The sequence below is a fragment of the Pyxicephalus adspersus genome, chromosome 1, assembly GCF_032062135.1.
Source record: "Pyxicephalus adspersus chromosome 1, UCB_Pads_2.0, whole genome shotgun sequence".
Classification (NCBI taxonomy): Eukaryota; Metazoa; Chordata; class Amphibia; order Anura; family Pyxicephalidae; genus Pyxicephalus; species Pyxicephalus adspersus.
The window spans coordinates 71,864,220-71,885,941 of record NC_092858.1 but is presented as its reverse complement, the minus strand read 5'-3'; the positions used below and the strand labels follow the sequence as shown (position 1 = coordinate 71,885,941).

Here is a 21,722-nt window from a genome sequence, read left to right as displayed (position 1 = left end):
CTACCTGTGACACTTTTTGTATGGTTGGACTATGTTGAAATCAGGTTGTTATACCTCATTCTCTCCTCTTGTTCCTTTCTAGATAATTTACAAGTGTCTGAGTTAAAATTATTACACATGCATTGTTGAATTTAAGAAAAGAGTTTTATTTGCATCATAAACCTATAACAAACAGTTCAAAAACAAGCTGAAACTATTACTTCAGACCAAGGACCCTACAATACCCACCCTTGTGATTCTGACTACCTACTCCTTATGCTTTCGAGTACGGGGAAGCACATGACATTGTCTCCTCACTATTCAGTGCTTCAGTCTTAAATGGCCAATTGCCAGGTACATGCTATATGTGGGAGAGGATCATGCCCATGTGCAAGTACTGACAATAATGGATGATGCTGTAATTGGCAGTAATGACAGTGGGAATCAGGGCAATGATAAGTAGTGCTATTTTTTGGCTGGTTTGCTTTAAAGAGCTAAAACAACCTAATATTGTTCACATGAGGGTTTTATTACATAAAAAAAAACAAAACACAGTAGTAGGATACCAGATAAATATACGCATATGGTAGGTTCCAGTCTAGTCAAGCATTTACTTACATATACGGTGCATTTTTTTATTCTGGAAAGGGGTCTCTGGTGGGTAAATTGAGAGCATTACAGAACCAATTCAAATGTCAACCCCACAACCAACGCAGACTTTACTCCATGCTGATCTTCTTTTTTGACTCTATCGGTCTATTAGACTAAAACAATAGATTTTCTGCAGTCTCCAAAGATGCTGAGCATCTATAATGCACCTGATAGCCAAGTCATTTTTGCATAGGCTGTAGGGGCCTTAATGGAGCTGGCATTTGTTTTTATGGGTAGAGAGGTACTTTTTGTTGTTTAGTAATAGTGATATGTGTGCTTGATTGATTTATGTTTGTGATTGCTGATAATAAACAATAAGAGCTGGCTTTGTAGAGTACTGACAGATTAATCGGTTGTATTCCATGATGTTAAATTAGGCAGACTACATCACATTTTTACAAACAATGAGGATACCTATTTTGTGAGGGGATGCTGACAAGGATTTAGAAATCTTGTAAAGGAGAAACAATATTTTGTTTTTCTGCCTGTGGTCATAGTACTTTCTGAATCACTAAACATAAACAAGCAAACAAATGAAATTAAAACTTTCTGATCTTTCTGATCTGAGGGCCAGTATCATTCAAACGACTTCATCCTAGACCTGAACACAGTGTTCAGCTTATCTTTTTGTCACTTTGCTTTAGTTGCCTATCAGCATACTTCTTGTAAACATATAAACTGATCAGCTGCTGAACAGGCATTGCAAAAAAGAATACCGCATCAAATTAAGCTACTTATACTGCTTGTATGTGAGTTTAGGCTTTGGTATTCATTGTTTTAGAGGTTGGGGGTTATAGTGGGCAGTTTAACATTGTAACAGGTCTTATACACATATATAGGGTCACAACAGTAACTGGCTATGTCATTTTTTATCAGATTGCCTGTAATATTATTTGTCTAATTATTAGAGGAAACATTATCGAGTTTAATGTAAGCTTTTAACTTAAACGTATCTATAACAATGCTTAAAACATTGTCCTGCCTTTGTAATATTTTTGGGTGCGGTTTGTAAGTATGCACAGTGTTGTCTGAGTATCCTCCTGTTTTACAGTACATTAGTTATTACAGTCACATAAAGAGAAACTGGATTATAGCCCAGGGTCAAATGCTATGGATTTCATAGCATATATTATTATTGGATAGCAAAATGTTTATAAACTGGCTGTAATTGTATTTAAAATATTTATAGCACTGACATATGACTTAACAATCAAATTGCAGTGCAGAGTTCCATCCTATGTTAGTCTAGTTTAATCTTGGACAGATGTACTCCTTTCCTCCAAAAATACTTAATGATTCAAAGCAGATCATAGACAAGAATGTACAATGAGAACAGGCTGAGCGTGTGCAAAATAAAGGATCATCTTTCAACAAGACATAAAGTGAAACCAATGGGAGCAACCAACAGAATCATAGATAATGGAAAGTGAAGAGCCCAAGCCATCTGTATTACCAAAATCTATTGAAATAGCCTAATCACAGCATACTATATGGTGACCTGGTTAGCATGTCCCATGACACTGCAGTGATCGGACATTGAGTTCCACCAACCAACATGAAGCATGACTACAACTACAATATTTTCTAGGCAGTGACACGAGGACAAGCTAAAAAAAAAGTAAAAAAATGATCTATCAACCAGGACTTCAAGCACACAGTGGCTGTGACCTCGGTGTTACAAGCTCCAAGTTCTTTGTTAATTCTCTGTCAGCTTACAGCGTCATGGAGGGTTTCAAAAGCCAACCCGAGCTTTAAAACATCCTATGTGTATGCTGCAGTCACCTTGTGAGATAACACTCTTTTAACTCCCACACTGCCTCACTGCATGTGTTTTGTTTTCTTCTCAGGTTCCAAGAAGAAACAAAGAAAACGTGTAAAGTGTCTTGAGAGCAACTGAGCATCAGTCTTGTCTGTCCATCCTTATATGCCATTCCTATGTCACATTCCATAACCTGTAGACTGTCCACAATATCTTGTTCTATGTCATACCATTAACATTACTAACTCATCTTAACTAACCGTTCATGATCAGCATGTCCTATCTTTTCTATGTTGATATGTAAGCAATAAATAATAAACATGCAGTGTTTTTCCACAAGTGACAGTGCGCAATTTATTGGAAGATGACATATAATAGATGTATATAGTTCTAACAGCCAATGTCCCAATAAAGGTCACAAACAGATCAAGTAAATAATCTATTATATAATTGGAGGTACTGTAGTAATAGAAAAATGGGGGAACATTTTTTAAAATATGCAGATCATACACTTGGGGAAAAAAATGTTTTTTTAGAGCACACTGTGCAAGTTTATATTTTCACTTATCTTTAAGTACATAAACTATTTTTATATAATACAAATTATCCTGGTTCCAAGTTATACGAAGAATTATAAAAATATTTTACCAATAATGAGTATGAACCATGATTACCATAACTATTGCAATATTTTCTGTGTTTGTACATAAATTGTACATACATAATAACAATGTGTCCCCTAACTGCTGGTGAGAACTGCACTCAGTATATCAGCCTCAACATTTTGTAACTTAATGAGGGAACCACTGTTACTATTGACGGCAAACAAGCCATTTTTTAGGTAGCTGAATTCCGTACAATCAGGTAGTGTGAATTTAAAGGGTCTAGCATCAACTATCTCTGTTTTTAGGCAGATATGGGATGGGAAATTTACATTTGGCATTAGGTATGTTGCTAATACAGAATGTTCTGCATTTTAAGATCTTGCTGAGATGCCATTGTCCCAGTGTAGGAGTAAAAGAAAGGCTGCAGATGCTGCAGGTAACTTACTAGAGGAACTTAGGCTGTTCACTTAATAAGTTGAGTTATCAAGTGATAATCACTTAGTTTAGAGCATGGGGCTAAGTTTACTTTGCAATGAATACCCAACCATATGCAATGAAAACTAAAACAACTGTTGTACATCATCTTGCCCTTGCTTATGGTTGGAGGGTTGCAGTCAGCAGAGCTTCATCACATTGACTAAGGAAAGTAAAATATCCCTTGCAAGGGAATAAATAACTTTGCTATGTGATCAGCCTATAGTCCCTCAGTAAATTAACCCCCATGCCTTAGCATATTCTACATGTAGTCTACAATACTTTATTGATTTTTGATGCCATTAGGGTCCCAATAACATGGGCCCGTCAATGCTAAGGTCATTTCCAAAACATTTTTAATTAGCCCTGTACACTGAAAATTGTGCTGACATTGGTTCAGTTTGTTTTAACTATATTAATCCTGCTGTGTTTTTTAGCAGTTATACATGCAATGAACCATTCACATCAGTCCTTTCCCTCAAAGGAGCTTACAGTTTAAATTTACTACATGACTACAGTCACAATAACTCTCAAACCCATCAAATGATACCTAAGACAGTGCAGTGCAAAAGTGGTTAAAATATATGTATATGTGCCTACATGTGCCCAAATATACATGGGGCAATATCTAATGTATATATATATATATATATATATATATATATTCTGTATAGTAAGACTGTTTAAACAGAGATCAATTTGTATGGAAACTCCAGTCAAGAAAAACAATTCACAAAACAAGGTTATTAGAAGGGTGTATGTAGAAGGTGTTTATCATTAATTTCAAGGGCCCTTTGCTTTGGCCATGGGCAGAAAGGAACATTTTCCATTTAAAATACCTTTACACTTTTTTCTTTAAATTCACACACAACAAATTCTGCACCCACATAATATTCCTGAAGCCAGTAATTAGTATGCACATGCAATTTGGTATTTATTGAGGCATAGTACCTCCCCTTATTCTCAAGGCGCTTATTGTTCTATAAAGAATGCAGTCACACATTCTAACTTACATTCTGCATCTCTTAAACCTTTTTGCCATGTTGTTATTCATATCCAAAGAACACAGGGCCATTCAGAAAAGAATGTCAGGATGTAGCAGCTGTGTGTTTACCTTCTAATGCAGGTGCTTTGCTTGGCAGCTCTTGGAAAACCACATGTATAGTTCAAACCTGCATTGAGATGCCTAAGACAAAGGGCCTGCATATCCCTGTAATTAATTACAACTGGGACCTTGCCTTCAAATACGTGTCATAGGAACTTATTACACTGATAAAGCATTGTGTCATAGAAAGTTTAGTATATCTCCTATTAGAAGCAACTTCACAGAAAATCAATTTTGCATAAATAATAGCATTTCCCCCGAATTAGAATTCACAAAGCAGCTTTTAGTTTCTAAATGTTGAATTGGAATAATCCCTTTAAGAATCAGGAAAGTGTGAAAAAAAATAATTTACAATTAGTGTTCTTAGAGCACGATCTAAGTGTGAATAAAGACAAATTACCCCACTGACTTTTGTGTTTAAATCATCCATTTATCATTACTCCAATATTACACTTATATGATCCATATAAATAAAATGTTTATATATATATATATATATATATATATATATATATATATTATCTTATTACTGAATACTTTAAATAAAAAATCACCAAGTGGCACATATAACTTATTTTGTTTTGCCCATATAGGATTTTAGTGGCAGGTATGATAGGGTAGGACTAGAAACATGTTCAGACCTAAAACTAGAAATATGATAGCTAATGGTTGATATGGGCAGCACAAAACCCCCAAGGTCCTATTGAAACTGAAATTCCAGATAAAAAAACTAAGTTCAATAATGCCACCTAGTAACAAAAGCTTTGAGTAATAAAATGAACAATGTCTATTTTATTATAATAAAAAAAGAAAACTAACTGCTTAAAAATGCAGATTTGCAAAAATTTGATTAAAAAATTTGATCCAAGCAATTGGTAGTTTAGGAAGAATGTATGATGTATATTATCCTACACATTCAAGTACACTGATGATTAGTTATAAACAGGTTGAAATATTACTTCCTAAAAGATAAAGTTTTATAAATAAATGAGTTCTTCAAAACCAAACTGTACATTGAATGATCAAGGTATCTGTTCTACTCCACTTAACATGTTCATTGCAACTGCCAACAATTTGTATTTTTTCACCCAAAATCCCTCCGGTAGAGGGATTATCTCTGCTGACAAATATTACCTCTATAGCTGTATTTATGGTAAGGGAATTCAACAGAAAAGTAGAGAATATTCTTTTATAGGTTTTTCTATATACCCTTTTCCCAGGAGCAATCATACTACTTTTTACTAATACTTTATGCAATAATACTAACTGTTTGTGTTGGCATTTTGGCACACTGCATTTTGGTTCCTGTTTGTGGATTTATCTAATAATCTAACATTAATAGATTTCATGTAGTCCAATTTCCTGTACACCATTTTGTACATGTAACATGGCCAATTCATTGGCAGGAAATATGGCTCTGGGTGTTACTTAGGTCTCAGGATTTGCAAGATTTCTCTCCTAATGTTGTACTGTCCTAAAGCCTCCTTTTGAGTTTTTAATACTAACACTAACAATAATATTAACTGCTAACTTATCTGGATACTGTGACAGAATCACTAATACTGGACTAAACAAGACTGAAGTTCTCTAAGCAAGTGTAAAATTGAAAAGGTATCATATGTCAGTTTTTAGGAAGCTCAATGAGTACCAACTGAACTAACTTAATGGCCACCATCTTTCTCAGTGTATTCACGTGTTGCTGGTTTGTCCATTAATGGTTCTGGTATTTGTTCACACTATAAGGACTGTATTTTTTGGTAACTTCTTGGTAACACAAGCATTGAACATTTAATGAATACCTTAACATACATTTGTAGTTGTTTGATTTACAGCCTATCCTAATTGTTATCTACTACAGAATTGTTTGTTGGCTACAAACCAGTCTTGGTAAGCAGTGTTGTTTTATTGTGAATTTATTGGTCTTGAACATCAACCAGAAGGGAAATGAACCTGATTGCATGGTTAAGCCGGCTTATTCTATAATTCTCCATTTTACATACTGAGTGCCTAGACGGGACCTGTACTCTTTCTTGTAGCATGTGTTCTATATTGTTTTATGATGAGGGAACATTCATTTCCTCCTTTCTGTCTGCCCAATTGCTTTCATCTGGAGCAGCAAAGGAGGAATAGATCGTAAAATGACCTTATAAATTAATAGTTTTACTCCAAATAAATACCCAAACATTTTAGGTGATCTATGTTTTAAAAGAAGATTTTTTATAAGGACACCTTATAATTCTGTATTATAAGGAAGATCACAATATTAATGAATTGTGCTAAAAAATTTTACTGCTGCTGTATTGAATAACAACATCACTTTTCAATCATCTCCTAGTTCATGGTTTAAATTTTGTGCCCGCACCAGATATTATGTTTATTTCAAATCTTTCTCAGCTTGCTTTGATTGGCAGTGTATTGTGTCTTTGGTTTAAATAAATGTGTGGTTTTCTAGCCTAGGAGGTGAATATTTTGACTGAGAAGTCCAAAGACCAATTTTACAAAGATAGGAAACCCATGTACATAATTCAACATGTTTTCATGTTCATCTTCAAAATTAACAGAATTAACCAGTGCAAAGAGACTCTATACATATTCTAATGATAGACAATAATATAAAAGGCGTGGATAGAAGTGGATGAAAGTAAAACTATATTAGTTGTTGTGTTTATGGCCAGACCACTGCCACAGCTACACCAAATTAGCAAACGCAGTAACTGCTTTCCCCCATCCTTCCCTTGCTCCTTAGTATTATTTAATGATTCTTAATGATGTAGTTTTTTCAGTAGTGGAATGAATTCTGTGGTTTGGGCAGATGCCTTCTCTCTAATTCTGATAGGTGCCAAAAACAAATACTGAAAGCCTTATGTAGGTTATTGACCAAGCTGTGGATGCTTTCCAGAATTTATTTTGATGGCATTAAAAGTGTTGCTAATTGGCCAAATGCCTTACTGACTGTATTAAACAATCTGTTCCTTCTAATTTTCTAATATAAATATTTATTTGTGGCTAAACAGCCATTTTAGTTCTTTAAACTACAATTTCTTTACAAATCACCTTTGGATAGAAAATATTTTTATTATTAAAATATATTGATAAAGCGCCAACATATTACACAGCTCTGTACATTAAACAGTGGTTGCAAATGACAGACTTATAAAAATAATGTCACAGGAGGGGGAGAGGATCCTGCCCAAAAGAGCTTACAATCTAAGCAGTGGGTGAGAGTAGTACACAATAGAAGGGGGATATAGCAATTGTAACAATAACTGTATACATTTCTTTATGCATTTTCTTCATATATTTAACACTACTATATGTCTCATTATTATGGGAAAAAATACGGTATAGGTCTATTTCACATTTACCTATGCAAATGTAACGGGGCATATTTTTATTTGGGAATTGAGTATATTAAAATATAATAATTGATCATTGGATTCAGTGTGTCCTTAGTTTCTGCTCCGCACAAAGTAGCCTTGATGAACAGTATTGACTTTCTAAAAAGTACCCAGAAAGGGCATAGGTGAAGGAGTTTGTTGGTATACAAGACAGTTAACCCAGTCTAGCTTGGTAAAACAGTTTTTATGATTGTTTAATAAAATTATGTGTAGGTAGTTTATACAGAAACAGCTGTTGTAGCAATGTAACCCATTTGCAAGGTTTGCCCCCGTAGCTGTTACAGCTTTAACTCAATGAAGGATAGAGTCCAGAGATGCAGCTGACCTTACGGTGATCCATTGTCAAGTTGTATACAGACTGCATAGGACCTGTTAATTTTATTGGAGTAAAGAGGATATGTGAGCAACATTTTTGCAGTCTGTTCCCCAGTGTGTGCATGAAACAGCTGAAAAGCAGAATATGGTTAGACTATTACCTTTATCAATATTACCCAACTGCATCTGCTCACATTCAAACTTTCATTCTCAAACTGTCATTTTTGTTATGAGTTTTGATTGTATTGGTTGTGACGGAATTATTTAGATCAGGGGTAATGATAAATTACAATATATTCCACGTTATATTCCCCTTAGTCCAATGTAAGGAAATCCTTTTCTATGTGTTCATGTTTTTGCTGTGCGTGGACAACAATGTACTTTTTTTGAACTACGGCAGGTTTACATATTGAAATCTTGCTGTTATTGTAATATAAACTATATTGTTCAATGTGGAAATTAATATGGAAACAAAATATAACAGTCTCTGGACAAGTTTGCTCATACCTGTAATTAGATGGAGCTCTAAGGCATATTTCTTAATAACTTTTAACACATAAATTGTTCTGGTCAGGTTTACAGGGATCTGCTGGATTTTTAACACATACGCTTTTCTTTATATGAGTGTTGTGTAGACAGCTTTTCTCTATTAAATGTCATACAAGGAATATTATGGTAAAAAAAGAAATTATATTAAAAAGGGAGAAATATGATGTTGCTGATATAAAGTATTTAGCACACTTAGTTACCGCTTTTAAAGTCTGAAATGTATTGGCCAGGCTCTGGAAATCAGGTGGAACGATTCCATATGGGCAGTGTGCCCAGTTCTCCAGTGCTTTAAAGGCTATTTAATAAACACACCTATGTCTGATTTTATCTAAATTATTCTTATGACTTTATAGTCTGGCATTGCCCATGATGATGAAATCACCAAGTCTATAACTTGATCTGAGAAACAAATGATCTGTGAAAGAAGCAACAGAGTAGACACAACAAAGCAGATCATTGTTGTGGAGACAAGTCTTTTCCAAAGGAAAAAAGTATATAAATAAATAAATTACACCTATTTTTATTACCCCAGTAAAATTACCAAACAGAAATATATAATACTTTAAAACTGTAAAAAAAAAAAAGAAGATCCAGTTTAGAGCTCTTAATCCAACAGATAATAGATTGTAAAATTGGTTTTCATTTAAAGCATTTCTAAAATAAAAGTATTCACATACCTGTTCACCTGAACATTTTATTTCATAGGTGTCAATGCAAATTAGTTTAATACTAGGCCATGTTTTTACATATATCATACTTGATATATATTTCCATTCCCTTTATTTGCCCATAAAGGGCAAAGCAACGGATTAGTATTTTTAAATAAGCCTAACCAATGTTAAATAATTTGTTAATGAGCTTGCACAGGAGTTTGAACTCCCAGCCCAATGCACTACTTTAAAATAGCCTTGTGATTTGTCCACTTGTCCAACATGTGCTGCCCCAGGCAAACATTGGAGTGGCAAATATTGACCTAAAAGTCCCTAATGTCCCCATTATAACAGCTCTCAGGCCACAACTTCTGCCTGACAACTTTGATTTAGGTAAATAACTCCAAAGAGCAGGGATGCATTCATTTTGTGATTTCTGTTAAATATAAAATATTACAGATGACACTGTACTAGTATTTACAGTACATATGTTTGGCCTTATGACACATGTTTTAGCATCAATTCTGCTGAGCATTTTGTTAATACAGGAACCAGGGTCTCATAAAAAATTGTAGCCTTAAAAACATTATTTACATTTTTTGCCATTTAGCCTCATAAACTATAAATACAGGAAGACCTGGAAAATATTTCGTAGTGATTAAAAACACCAAAGTGTATATTCTTTTACAGCTATTATGCTGTTTATGTCATAATCTTGTCGTCCAACTCTTTTCTTATCTTGTCGCAATATTAGGTGTCCCACCATAGATTATTTCAGTAATTTCTCTCTATGTTTTTCTGGGCTTATTAAATTCTGTTTTTGTAAATATTGAATACTTAGCAATGGTAATCATGCATTTTGTACACATCATTGAGTGAAGAAATCAATTGAAAATCAGCTTTTAGTAGCTCGTACAATCACAATACTACTTTAAAATACATGGTATTTTAGTAAAGCTAGGCACTGGTGTACTGACATGTGGTAAGGAGACTTCTATACTGATTTTCAGGTGTTCTTTGGGTAGAAAGTAGAAATAAACTTTCTCCTTCATCAGCTCCCTAGTTCATGTACAGGTAGTCCCTGGGTCAAGGACATCCAACATACGGATGAATACTAGATACAAACGGGGCTTCCCTGCTCCCTGTGTGCAGGACAGAGGCTTGATGGGGGGAGGGGGCGGTTCGCATGACTTGCAGAAAAAAATCTTTTGGTAAACACAGCTGAGACTAAGCTCTTCTGCAACATCTTGTAACTCTTTAATGACCAAGACAAACTCTGCAGTTGTTTCTTTTTGCATATCAAAGCACAGTTTGCCCCAGAAGTTAATGAATGTCTAGGCTCCATAAAGTTTTTTTTTTTTTTTTGCTTTGTTTGTTAATAACTCACAGTGCGGATTTTATACAGTAACTGACACCATGCTGCCTAATATTATGTTGAGACAAACATCTGTCCTAACTGCATTTATTAAAATAATGTACCTGTTCCGACATAGATACAAATTTAAAGTTTAGAAAAAAACCCGGGAACTACCTGTAATTGCAAAACCCTTGTTAATTTTTGTTGTTTTGTGAGTTTTGGAAATGGTAACTGTAATGTATTGTGTATTTATGAACTATTTGTGCACATGCAATGCATTACCCATGATTTCCTGAGTAGAGCATAAAGTGTAGAAACCAGACATTGTACTAAATGTTTCTAGTTGTATTAGTATATCATTGCTATGTGGCACTGGAGCTGCTGTGAGTATTCCTCTTAGCAGGATTGTGTCATAGGAGTAATTCATAGTTGTGATTGTCTGTCAGAGTTAATGATCATTTGTTGGCATTTCATTTCTGCAGTAGGGTAAGATAAAAGTTGGATTTTAGCCATCACTGCAATCTCTGCAAAAATATAACTGAACTATTAGTGCCAAGTATAAAATTGCCTACCAAGGTATTCAGGCCACAGCAGGCCATTGGTATCTCCTCATATTTCCTTCAGTTAAATACTGTTTTATCTGCTTCTCAGGTTACCAACATGCTTTGACAGTGCTCCTTGTAGTAATCTGTGCTAAGGGGTTTAGCAGACTTCCAGCGAAGATCAAAAGTACTTTACATTACACTATGAATGCTGCATGTGCTGATCTCAACAAAATGTGATTCACTAACACATTTACAGTATAGTATTGGCTTTAATGGAAAATTATTCTATGCAACCTCAAGTATACCTAAAGGCTTGGAGCTATACTTATACCTATATATCCATACTGTGGAGCTAGTATATTCTCCTTTTAATTGGATGGGTTTCCTGTTGGCGCTATATAAATCCTGTTTAATAATATAATAACAGTGAAATTAACTGCTTCCCATACATACTGTACATATTCTTCAATATACACATCATAAACAAATCAATTCAGTTCCAGAGCTCAACTTAGTGGAGTGATCCAGCTCAATTTAGTCTCCACTGCTGCAACAAATCACTGTAAAAATAAGTAGGTATTTAGTAAAATAAATATCAAAACCTCAATATAGGTAATTTGTGTGACCATGTTAAGTTATATTAGATGCCCAAAAAGACCATATCCTCCTCCTCCTATGCTTGTTGTAAAAGAAAGAGAAACTCCAAAATTACCAGAAACTCAAAATAAAGTAAATATAAATATATTCCAGGTTTCTAAGCATATGTCTGAAATTCATTATGGGATTTATTGTATGTGCGGAAACATTTTTTCAATTTTCCAATTAACAGCTAAAAAAATACATCTAGATTTAATGAAATACGCTACAGATGAAACACCAATCTGTCCTAAAAAAGATGCATAATTTGCCAGGATAGACTTCAAAAGCAAAAAGTAATTACTCATGGAACCTTCAAATTTCCTAAAATGCTTTGAACAGTATGCTGTCATAGTTTCTTGTTAAATGTTAAAATGGCCTTTGTTTTACTTGTTGTAATAGATCTGGGCTAGTGTCCTGTGAATAGTAATTGGATTGCAGTTGTGTGAACATGTAGTCAATATGTTCTTTCTAGTATTGTTATTTGCAAAGTAAAGGTTCGAAATTGTGCTAAATGGAGAATTTTGAACTTGTTGTTGTACAGTGCCATAGTTTAATACAAACCATGTAAAGGTTAGTTATCACCCTCTGGCTTGAATGGAAGCCAGGAAATTAATGCATATATACCATATTGGGAGATTATTTAGTTTTTTCTTTGTTTTCCTTATTCTTCTGTAAGATACTGAACACCCATAATCAATGTTTGACAATTATGTACAAAAATACGGTGCCTACTGCACTTTAAAACTAGAATTTGTTAGGTATTCTTCTAAACAAATTAAACATCAAGCCTCCAAAGAATCAGTTCTTGTTTCTCCATAGGGTTGTGTATTTCATTGAATTTGTGATAAACAGTGTAACTTTTTTAGCTTCCTAAAAGCTTTTTCCCACCACCCCATTCTCATGATGAATATTCAGGTATATAGACCCCAGATGTTAATAATGTTGCTCGGTCCTGCCCATGCTCAGGCAATACTTATGTTGTGTGAGAGAATGATCTCTATGACATCTTCCTCTTAATACAAACACATGCTCAGGTTTACCATCCCAATATATTAGCCACACTGGGGTGTTGAATGTCCATTGTTCTCCATGTTGCATGAGCAGGGGGTTGATGAGTTGTAGTGAGATGTTTGCCTTACAATAGGAACTGTAGGGGGTCTGGACAATTAGACCATATTTTTGGCTACATTTGATGTCAATCTAATATTTTCAATTTCCTTTGGGCAGCCAAATGAAGTGAGAAGTATAATTTTAATTCAAGTTTATTACTAGACAAATAAAGCTGTTAGGATTTTTAACCTGGTACTTGATGGTAACTGATCAGTGTTTCTTTTCATGGTAGGTATTGGATCACCACATTTTCCTCCAGGTGGATCAGTAAAAACATCGGGCATTAGCACTACTTCTCCTGTCCAAAATGCACACAAAGGTAAGAGATCTAAATTCTCATGCTATGATATGCTAGTTAGAGGTTGAGCATCATGTCTGCAATATTACTAATTCTGTTTTTTCCGAATTGCCTAGCTTTTTAATTCCTAGATCACTGTCTGCATTGAATAGCACCCAATTCCTTATCATTTATTCTTATAGTTATTAAAATAACTGTTAAATTGTTTCTATATCTCCACTGTTGAGAATTCTTTTATTTGTCATGGTGACCAATGATACAATTGTCTAGGACATGATCGAATTTTCACTTTCCACTATGTTTCTAGCACAGTAAGTAAAGGAAAATATCCCCAATGGAATCCAAAGAACATGGGTTTTAGTCATCCCCTGCTAGATCAAACTGTTTTTACTTTGTATATATTTTAAGTAATTCAATCCCACCAGGGATTGTAAGATTCCCTGTTTTATAAATAGGGCCCTAAGTGATGAGCTTATGAACAGATTTAACTAAGCACAAAGCACTAATGAGCAATGCATTTCACTTTAGTGGACCAAACCATAATTCTTGTGTCTGCCCATGCTGCGTAAGTATTTTCAGTCTCAGATCATTATTGAGAATCTTGAAAGGACTGACAATCTTCGGTTATTACATGCTTAACCTCCTCTGCTCTTGAACCCTTAACAAATATTAGGATATATTGACCTATGTACCATTTTCTGTAATAGTAACATGATCTTTTTCTTTTAGTGGATGTTCCTGGACAAGGACACTTGGCCACAGCTTTGATTATTGCCATGTCTACAATATTCATCATGGCCATTGCTATTGTTCTTATTATCATGTTCTATATTGTCAAGACCAAACCAGCTAGAGGTAATGATCTGATGATTATTGTTAAAGTTAAATAGTGTTGTTCACATTTAATTAGAAAGGTACCACGGCATCCAAATAAAAATGCCAATGTATCATCCGGTACAACAATAATTCAATTTAAATTGCAGACATAGATATCAGATCATAGATTTGCAGACTATTTGCTAGAGTGCATACAACATACATCTAAACCAGTATTTCTATTAGTTCTATTTTCTTCTGTATATTCATTGTACACTAATATATAGATATACTGAATTGTATATGTGGTATGGCTGTGATCACCTTGCATATCTCTCTGATTAAATCCTGGACTTGCCTATGGCACATGCTTTGTATTCAGAAATGAAGATGGCTAAAGCTTTTCTGGACCTTGTCATATGCTCCTTAGATATCAAAGTGTGTTTCATTTACCACATACATGATACTAATCAGAACCAGCTGCAACATGCTGTCTTAGTTTTATGTACACAATGTTGAGCATTACAGCATCCGGTGATTCCTTTTTAGTTGAGATAGCACACATTTAATAACTTCTCCCCTCATAAGGAACTGTTGAAATGTTTTGGAATATGGAATACATATTAAGGCCTGTCTACTAAACACTTAGTGGGTAATTAGGAAATAAATTGGCTTTTGACATTTTTTTTAATGCTTAGAGATTTCCCTAGGGGATCCAAAAGGCCAGCACTTTATTTAAATCCTATTAATGTTTATTGTAAAGCAGCATGACAAAAGACAAACATCTACCAGTTTCCCCGAAAATAGGACAGTGTCTTATATGAGTTTTTGCTATAAAAATTGCACTAGGACTTATTTGCAGGGGAAGTCTTATTTTTCATGATCAATCAACATTTATTCTTGAACAAAAAATCAACATTTATTCAAATATAGTCATGTCACCACCATCTTCTGGAACATCATCATAACTCTCTAAACCCTGAATTCCATCTTGAATTTCTTGTGACTCCATTTTCTTTCGAACCATTTGCCCCAATTTCTCATGTCTAGCAATAGTGCTTTCCTTAAATGAACACCTCTTGTCCATATATTTATATATATTGTAGATTGTTTTGGATGTAGATCTTATGCTTCGAGCATCCTTAAAAATATGGAAAAACCATGCTAGGGCTTATTTTCAGGGAAACAGGTAACAAGGATGGATTTCAGCAATTGCTGGCTAACGTCAAATCAACATGAAAAAGTGTCCCTCTATACTTATACCTCCCTGCCTTCAAATGTAGGTAGGGGATAATAGAAAACTGAACAAAATAGTAGAAATATCAAAATGTAAAACTATAATTTACAGATGCAAGAGGCCCAGTTTGAGTAGCAAAGGTGCAAAAAATGGAGAGATGTATTATTTTCACTAAAATAAACACTTGATGCAAAGGTAGACTTCCCATCTATGATTTAGGGCTACAGGTGTTTCATTCTGTAATTTATCCAAAATATCTTAGTGAATGAGGGACTCCGTTGCCCCCAATGTTGAGAGCTCTCTTAATTTATAATAATATAATAAAGGAAAAAGACTGCATGTCACTTCCATGGACATTCCAAATATGTATGGACATATTGGTTAACATGATAATATGTTTTTGTTAACAATAATATGTTATTGTTTTATTGTTAAAATCTTATATATCATATTAGTTGACAGAAATGTATTTTTTTTCAGCATGCTGTACTATTCATGCAAAGAATGTGGAAGCTCAGGTCACCAACCAGGAAGAGAAAAAAGAAGTTCCAGGTTAGCATGGATATAGTAAACATGTACATTTTTGCCAAATAAATAAAAATACAATAAAAAAAGGTGTCCACATTTTTTATAATCTATAAATTATTTGTGGGGCCCTATTTCATGAAATGTATATCAGCAGTACCCATTTACATGCTCATGAGAAATCCTGAATCTAAATTGCGTTTAATTTTTCCTTTTAAAGAAATATTGACACTTGAACCTTTTAACACCAAACAAATGTTTTACAGCTGAAAATGTTGTCATCTACCCTGAAAAGGATGAATTTGAAAAACTATCAGAAAAACAAATAAAAACAGAAAAGAGGTAAAACTATTGATAAAGATAAAACTTTTTTTCCTGCTATTCTAAACACAAATATAGAGCTAAAAACTTATATTAAGGAAGATATCTTTCAATGTATGTATAAAAATGTATATATAAAATGGTAACAATTGGTGTTTTGCTGTCCCTCTCCAGTGAAAATGATGCTTCCTCTGAAAATGAACATCTTCTGAGCCGAAGTATGGACAGCGATGAGGAAGCGGCACTTGACAAACAAGGAACACCAGATCTCTGCCTTTTGTCCTTAGTTCACCTGGCAAGAGACAAGTCAACCACAAACAACAAGCTGACTGGAGTAAGATAATATTTGCCTTCTATTTACAAAATGTTTATTTACACAATATTTCTTTTCTCTCATCTGCAAACAGACATTATACTGCTACCCTTAGGCTATGTTCACACGGTCCATGAGGTTATGGTGCATATACTGCATCCTCGTGCCAGGGAACTGCTGCCTCTCGGGAGGCGTTATATGTAGCTTCTCCCTGCAGCAAACCCATAGAGAACGAATGGGGGCAGCAGTGAGTGGTACCGTTTACGTAAATTATCACAGTTATTAACCAAAAATGTTTGCTGGATCACCCAGGTTTTCCGATGATAGTCTGTCTTCCCCAAGTTTTGATAAATTAGACCCACTGTGTGTCATTTAGAAGAAATCCATTTCTCTGTAGTAATGGGAATGCTTTGTTTACTCTATTTTTTAGCAAATATGATAAATCATCTGTCTCCTTTATGCATGCCGCAAGCAATTGCATTGTTGGCACTTGGCATGCCCAGAAGTATCTCAACCACTGCCTCATAAAACTATTTAGCCTAATTGAATTTAAGTGTTTTTACCAAGAATATATAGAACAGAACAATTCTCTTTGTTAATACATTACAACTGGAAATTGCCCAAAACCATAACACTTAAACCCCTGCACAGATGCCAGTCTTGTTTTCCTAAGCAGAGTAAATTCTTATTGTAACAATTAGTTACTTGTACTGAACCTTTGAAATGGTATTGCTACCGAACCTTGCATGAGAAAGTAGACAGTGGTTAATGCTTATTAGTTGGCCCTCAATTTGTTCTTTATTGCTTAATGTTGGAACAAAAATGCTGAGGATGGCACAAATAAGTACATATGAATAGCATTTATAATGGCCTCCAGTGTGTCCCAGAGACAAATACATATATAGGATACATTGTTTTTACACTTTCTTCAATCCTATCTGTTTATAAAGTAGTCACCAAAACATTTTTGAACTGTTTAAAGATAACTGCAAGAAGAAAAATTAAAGTTTTGTAACAGTGATAATACTTTCTCAGTCAATATTTTATAGATTCATTATTCATATGTAGTTTTCCCACTTTTCAAAAGTAGCATAAGAGGCCACAATGGAGCGAATGGGCTACAGATGACACTTTAGTGTAAATATGGTACAGTGATTGAAGCACTCACTGATCCGTCCAAATCAATCGATGTGTAACTATATGAATACTGATAGGCATTTTTGAGAATTTATGTATATGGTAAATGTGGGGTCTTGGTCATTCAATTTATTCAAATATTTTCTCTTTTACCAGATTCAAAGTCGTAGGAAAAAAATTTTAGATCTCTATGCAAATGTATGCAATGTTGCAGATGGTGAGTATTGTATAAAATACTGTGAAACTAATTATTGATGTTTCAGAGGATGGTGTATTTAGCTAATTAAATATCTCTATAGTCTTACCTTCATAGCCCATGTACAGTATGTCAATATATGTCAGAATTTGACTTTATCACCCAGTGCATGTTATAATCACTATCCATTTTAATAAGGATTCTTTGGATAAGCAATGTGGTTACTACTATTATTTTCTAGCATAGAGCATGTGGGTGAAAGTGTAGAAAGCCCCTGTCCAAGGCATTTCCAAGTTAAACTCTCTTACAAATCATAGCATATGTAGGATTAGAAAAAAAAGGTAAGAGATTTTAGCTGAGCCAAATAATTCTATGATTTTAGCATCTGGTTTGGCCATTTTTATACTAAAAACGTCCTTTGTAGGGATATAAACAATTTCTCATTTTAACCAATATAAGCAGTTATGAAGTGCCAAAGATCAAAGCCATTTGACATTGTTTAGTCTAGCCAGTGCTGTTTCCTATACCTATTGTGTTGGTATAATTAAACTTATCAGAGAATTAACTGCTCATCATTCAGGTCACATAACCTAATCATTTACTAACATATGGCCATTAAGCATGCAATGCACATATTGGTTTAATTATCAATTTTACTTTTTAGATTTGATCAGTAATTTGAATTGCACTTGTGAGTATTTGCTATTCTTCATGGCATATGTTTGCTTTTTCTTTTGATTTAGTATAAATCCTGTCCCGGATTCTTATTAGAAATCAATTTTTGTACTTTTTTCAAGGATTAGAGTACCATGCTGAATCTATGCTGCTGTGTAGGAGTTGCCACATACTGAACAAATTGACTAAGTGTACATGACTGAGCTTCAAGGTGTATTTTCCCACAGAAAGAGACATATTTTTTGAGAGTTACGTAGGTGTTATTAGAAAAGAGTTCTTTGATAGAATGAATCAAAGCAGCCAGTAATGTTGCAATATAATCAATGTAAACCATGTAATTATATTTTTTTTTTCAGGTTTAAGTCCAACAGAATTGCCTTTTGACTGCCTAGAAAAGACTAGCAGGATGCTTAGCTCAACTTACAATACAGAAAAAGCAATAGTGAAAACATGGCGTCACCTTGCTGAGAGTTTTGGCTTAAAAAGAGATGAAATTGGAGGAATGACAGATGGACTTCAGCTTTTTGATCGGATTAGCACTGCAGGATACAGCATTCCAGATCTGTTAACCAAATTAGTTCAGATTGAAAGACTAGATGCTGTGGAATCCCTTTGTGCGGATATTGTAGAGTGGGCACAATCTACACCAATAGTCACAACACCTACAGTGCCAAACACAGAAAATGTATGAACTATAGTGAGACCTAAGTCTTTGTACTTTCATGGAGGACAGTGCACCTATCCATTCGGATAAGCCACGAAGAACATTTGGATGGACACTGCGGGTCGAAAAAATACAAGGAAACTTTGATATGTAGCGTCAAGAAGGATTGTAAGAGTTTTAGAAATGTTTCACAGGAAAGTAATGGACAGATCTTTCTAATGGTGAAACACAAGTGAGGATAATGGTTCCTTATGTACTGTTTAATACCACTTTTAATTGCAAAACTTCTGTAATTGAACCTGTGACCAGAAGGGCTATATTCTCCCTAAATTCTTTATGTTTACTGATAGACAATTGGCAGTTTGATACAAACTAACAATTTTCTGGGATAGAAAATATCTGCACATCCCATTATAAAAACAGATGTGAAAATGATTTCTTGTTATATTAAATATAATTATCCAATGGGAAATATGTTGACGCACAGCTCAAATTCTGCTGCTGGCCGAATATGGATATTTGAAGGGAACTTGGTACATTCTAAAAGTCATTTATTTATAACTTTTAGGTCTGAAGCTCCTAATCTTTTTGATTGCAAGGGTCTAAAAGCAGCAAGCTACTCTTAAATTCTAAATTTAACAGAAGGGGAGCAAAAAGGGAAGATGAGTATAAGCTATTTCAGGGTTGCCATTTACTTGAAGCTTCACCAAAAGTCTTTGAGAAAAGAGAAATGTGTTTTGTAGGCCTTTATAAGGTTGCATTGGTATAACAACTCTTGCATTCACAGGGCAATACTGACAACTAATTCTCTCTTTGCTAAAACACACAGGACAGGTTTTCAAAAGCTCAGTCTCTGGGAGTCAATGTGAGAAGCCAGTCAAGCACAAGCTGTACACAGTAGAAGCTCATCTTGTAGCCCATAAACATTTATTCTAATATATAGACTGGTAGTGCTGGCATGGCTAGCTGGATCAATGCAAGGAATTTTTTATATTCATGCCTAGGGAGTGATGAAATGAAAGCAAGAGGTTTGGGATTAGGATCCCTCTTTATTTTTACATTAGGCATTCTTTCACAAAGAAAACTCTCAGCAGATTTTTACCTATGGCTGTTAAATTGACCATGAGTGTTGAGGAGAGGAATTCATTTTCTGTCGTGTTCTAATTTTGTTAGCAAGCAGTTGAGTGGAACAAGTCTGCAATAACCTTTAAATTAACAGTAGCAGCTGCATATTCTGTTCTACATGCTGGATTGAAAAGCAAGTGCAAATGGAAGAATGTGAATAAGTTGTTATTAAAGGAGAACTAAAGAAGCCCGGGCATCACTAGACATCAGCACTTGACTTTAGGCTACCTTAAAGAGGTGAGACCACCCATGCCCCATATCTGTTGGGTTGTTTTTGATTCTGATAAGATAAATCACACCCAACCTTCTTACATTTCGTTGGGATTTAAGTGGAAAGATCTCTGAGCAGATGTGCCCATTTGTTAAATTCAATACAAGCAGGAAATCACTTATTTTACATGGTGTGGAAAGAGAAGTGAGACTTTCCCATTGATTAGATTGCATAGGATTCCAAAAAACATATCAAATTAGGTAATGTTTTTCTATACATATGAATAAGTGGAACATAAGCAATCTGCTATCTAAACAACTGTACAAGGTCATGCTTTGACTAAAAACTAAGCAGTACACAACAATTTAGGAAGGCAAGGAGCAAGGATAGCGTGCCAAGTGCAAAAATACACAGCAATCATTCAGCTTTCAGATCAATAAAATATGATCAGTGATTGGGTATTTTCAACTACTATATAGGTAACATATAGTATTACAATTGCAGAGAAACAGATAAATGTGACAGACTATTGTTACCATTTCAAAATGTGATGAGCAATTACCAGGCTTTGGAAAAGCTGCATTTATGTTACACATCCTGATCTGATGTATGTATCCATAAAATAAGCAACCCAAATGGCATTGCACGAGTACAGCATTGAAATGTTTATGTTTTTATTTTGTATATATAAGTTATTATATTTTATCATTGTGACTCCCCATTAAAAAGGTGCCAAAAATGTTTGTGAAGTTGCTTTTGCATATATTTTTATAAAACCAAGATTTTTACAGTAAAATTGTAAAATGAGAAAACCAAATGATGTCTGTAAAAGGTGGAAACCTTCACGCCTACTTATAATGGGCTATACAATAAAAGTTAAAGTCTTTTCATTGCTAAATTGGTAAATTTCTGGAAGGGAGTCTTTAACCTGTGCAATTCTTAAGCCGCATACACACTTGCAATTATAGTGGTTGGAAAAGATCTTTCACGATTCTTTCCAACGACTGAGCACTCCACGATGCATGCATGCATGATTACCGATTATTGGGCGAGAACCATTGGAAGTGT

General features: G+C 34.5%; 1 protein-coding gene across 1 annotated transcript in view; it reads left to right on the top strand.

Moving 5' to 3' along the window:
* The window catches only part of EDAR (ectodysplasin A receptor), a 62,814-nt gene extending 41,417 nt beyond the window's left edge, over positions 1-21,397 (top strand). Inside the window, exons 6-12 of the mRNA XM_072414039.1 lie at positions 13,369-13,455; positions 14,164-14,289; positions 15,968-16,039; positions 16,279-16,354; positions 16,508-16,667; positions 17,940-18,000; positions 19,011-21,397. Of these exons, the coding sequence (XP_072270140.1) occupies positions 13,369-13,455; positions 14,164-14,289; positions 15,968-16,039; positions 16,279-16,354; positions 16,508-16,667; positions 17,940-18,000; positions 19,011-19,345 (917 nt within the window). The 3' untranslated portion in view covers positions 19,346-21,397. The remainder of the gene's footprint in view (positions 1-13,368; positions 13,456-14,163; positions 14,290-15,967; positions 16,040-16,278; positions 16,355-16,507; positions 16,668-17,939; positions 18,001-19,010) is intronic.
* The last annotated feature ends 325 nt before the right edge of the window (positions 21,398-21,722 follow it).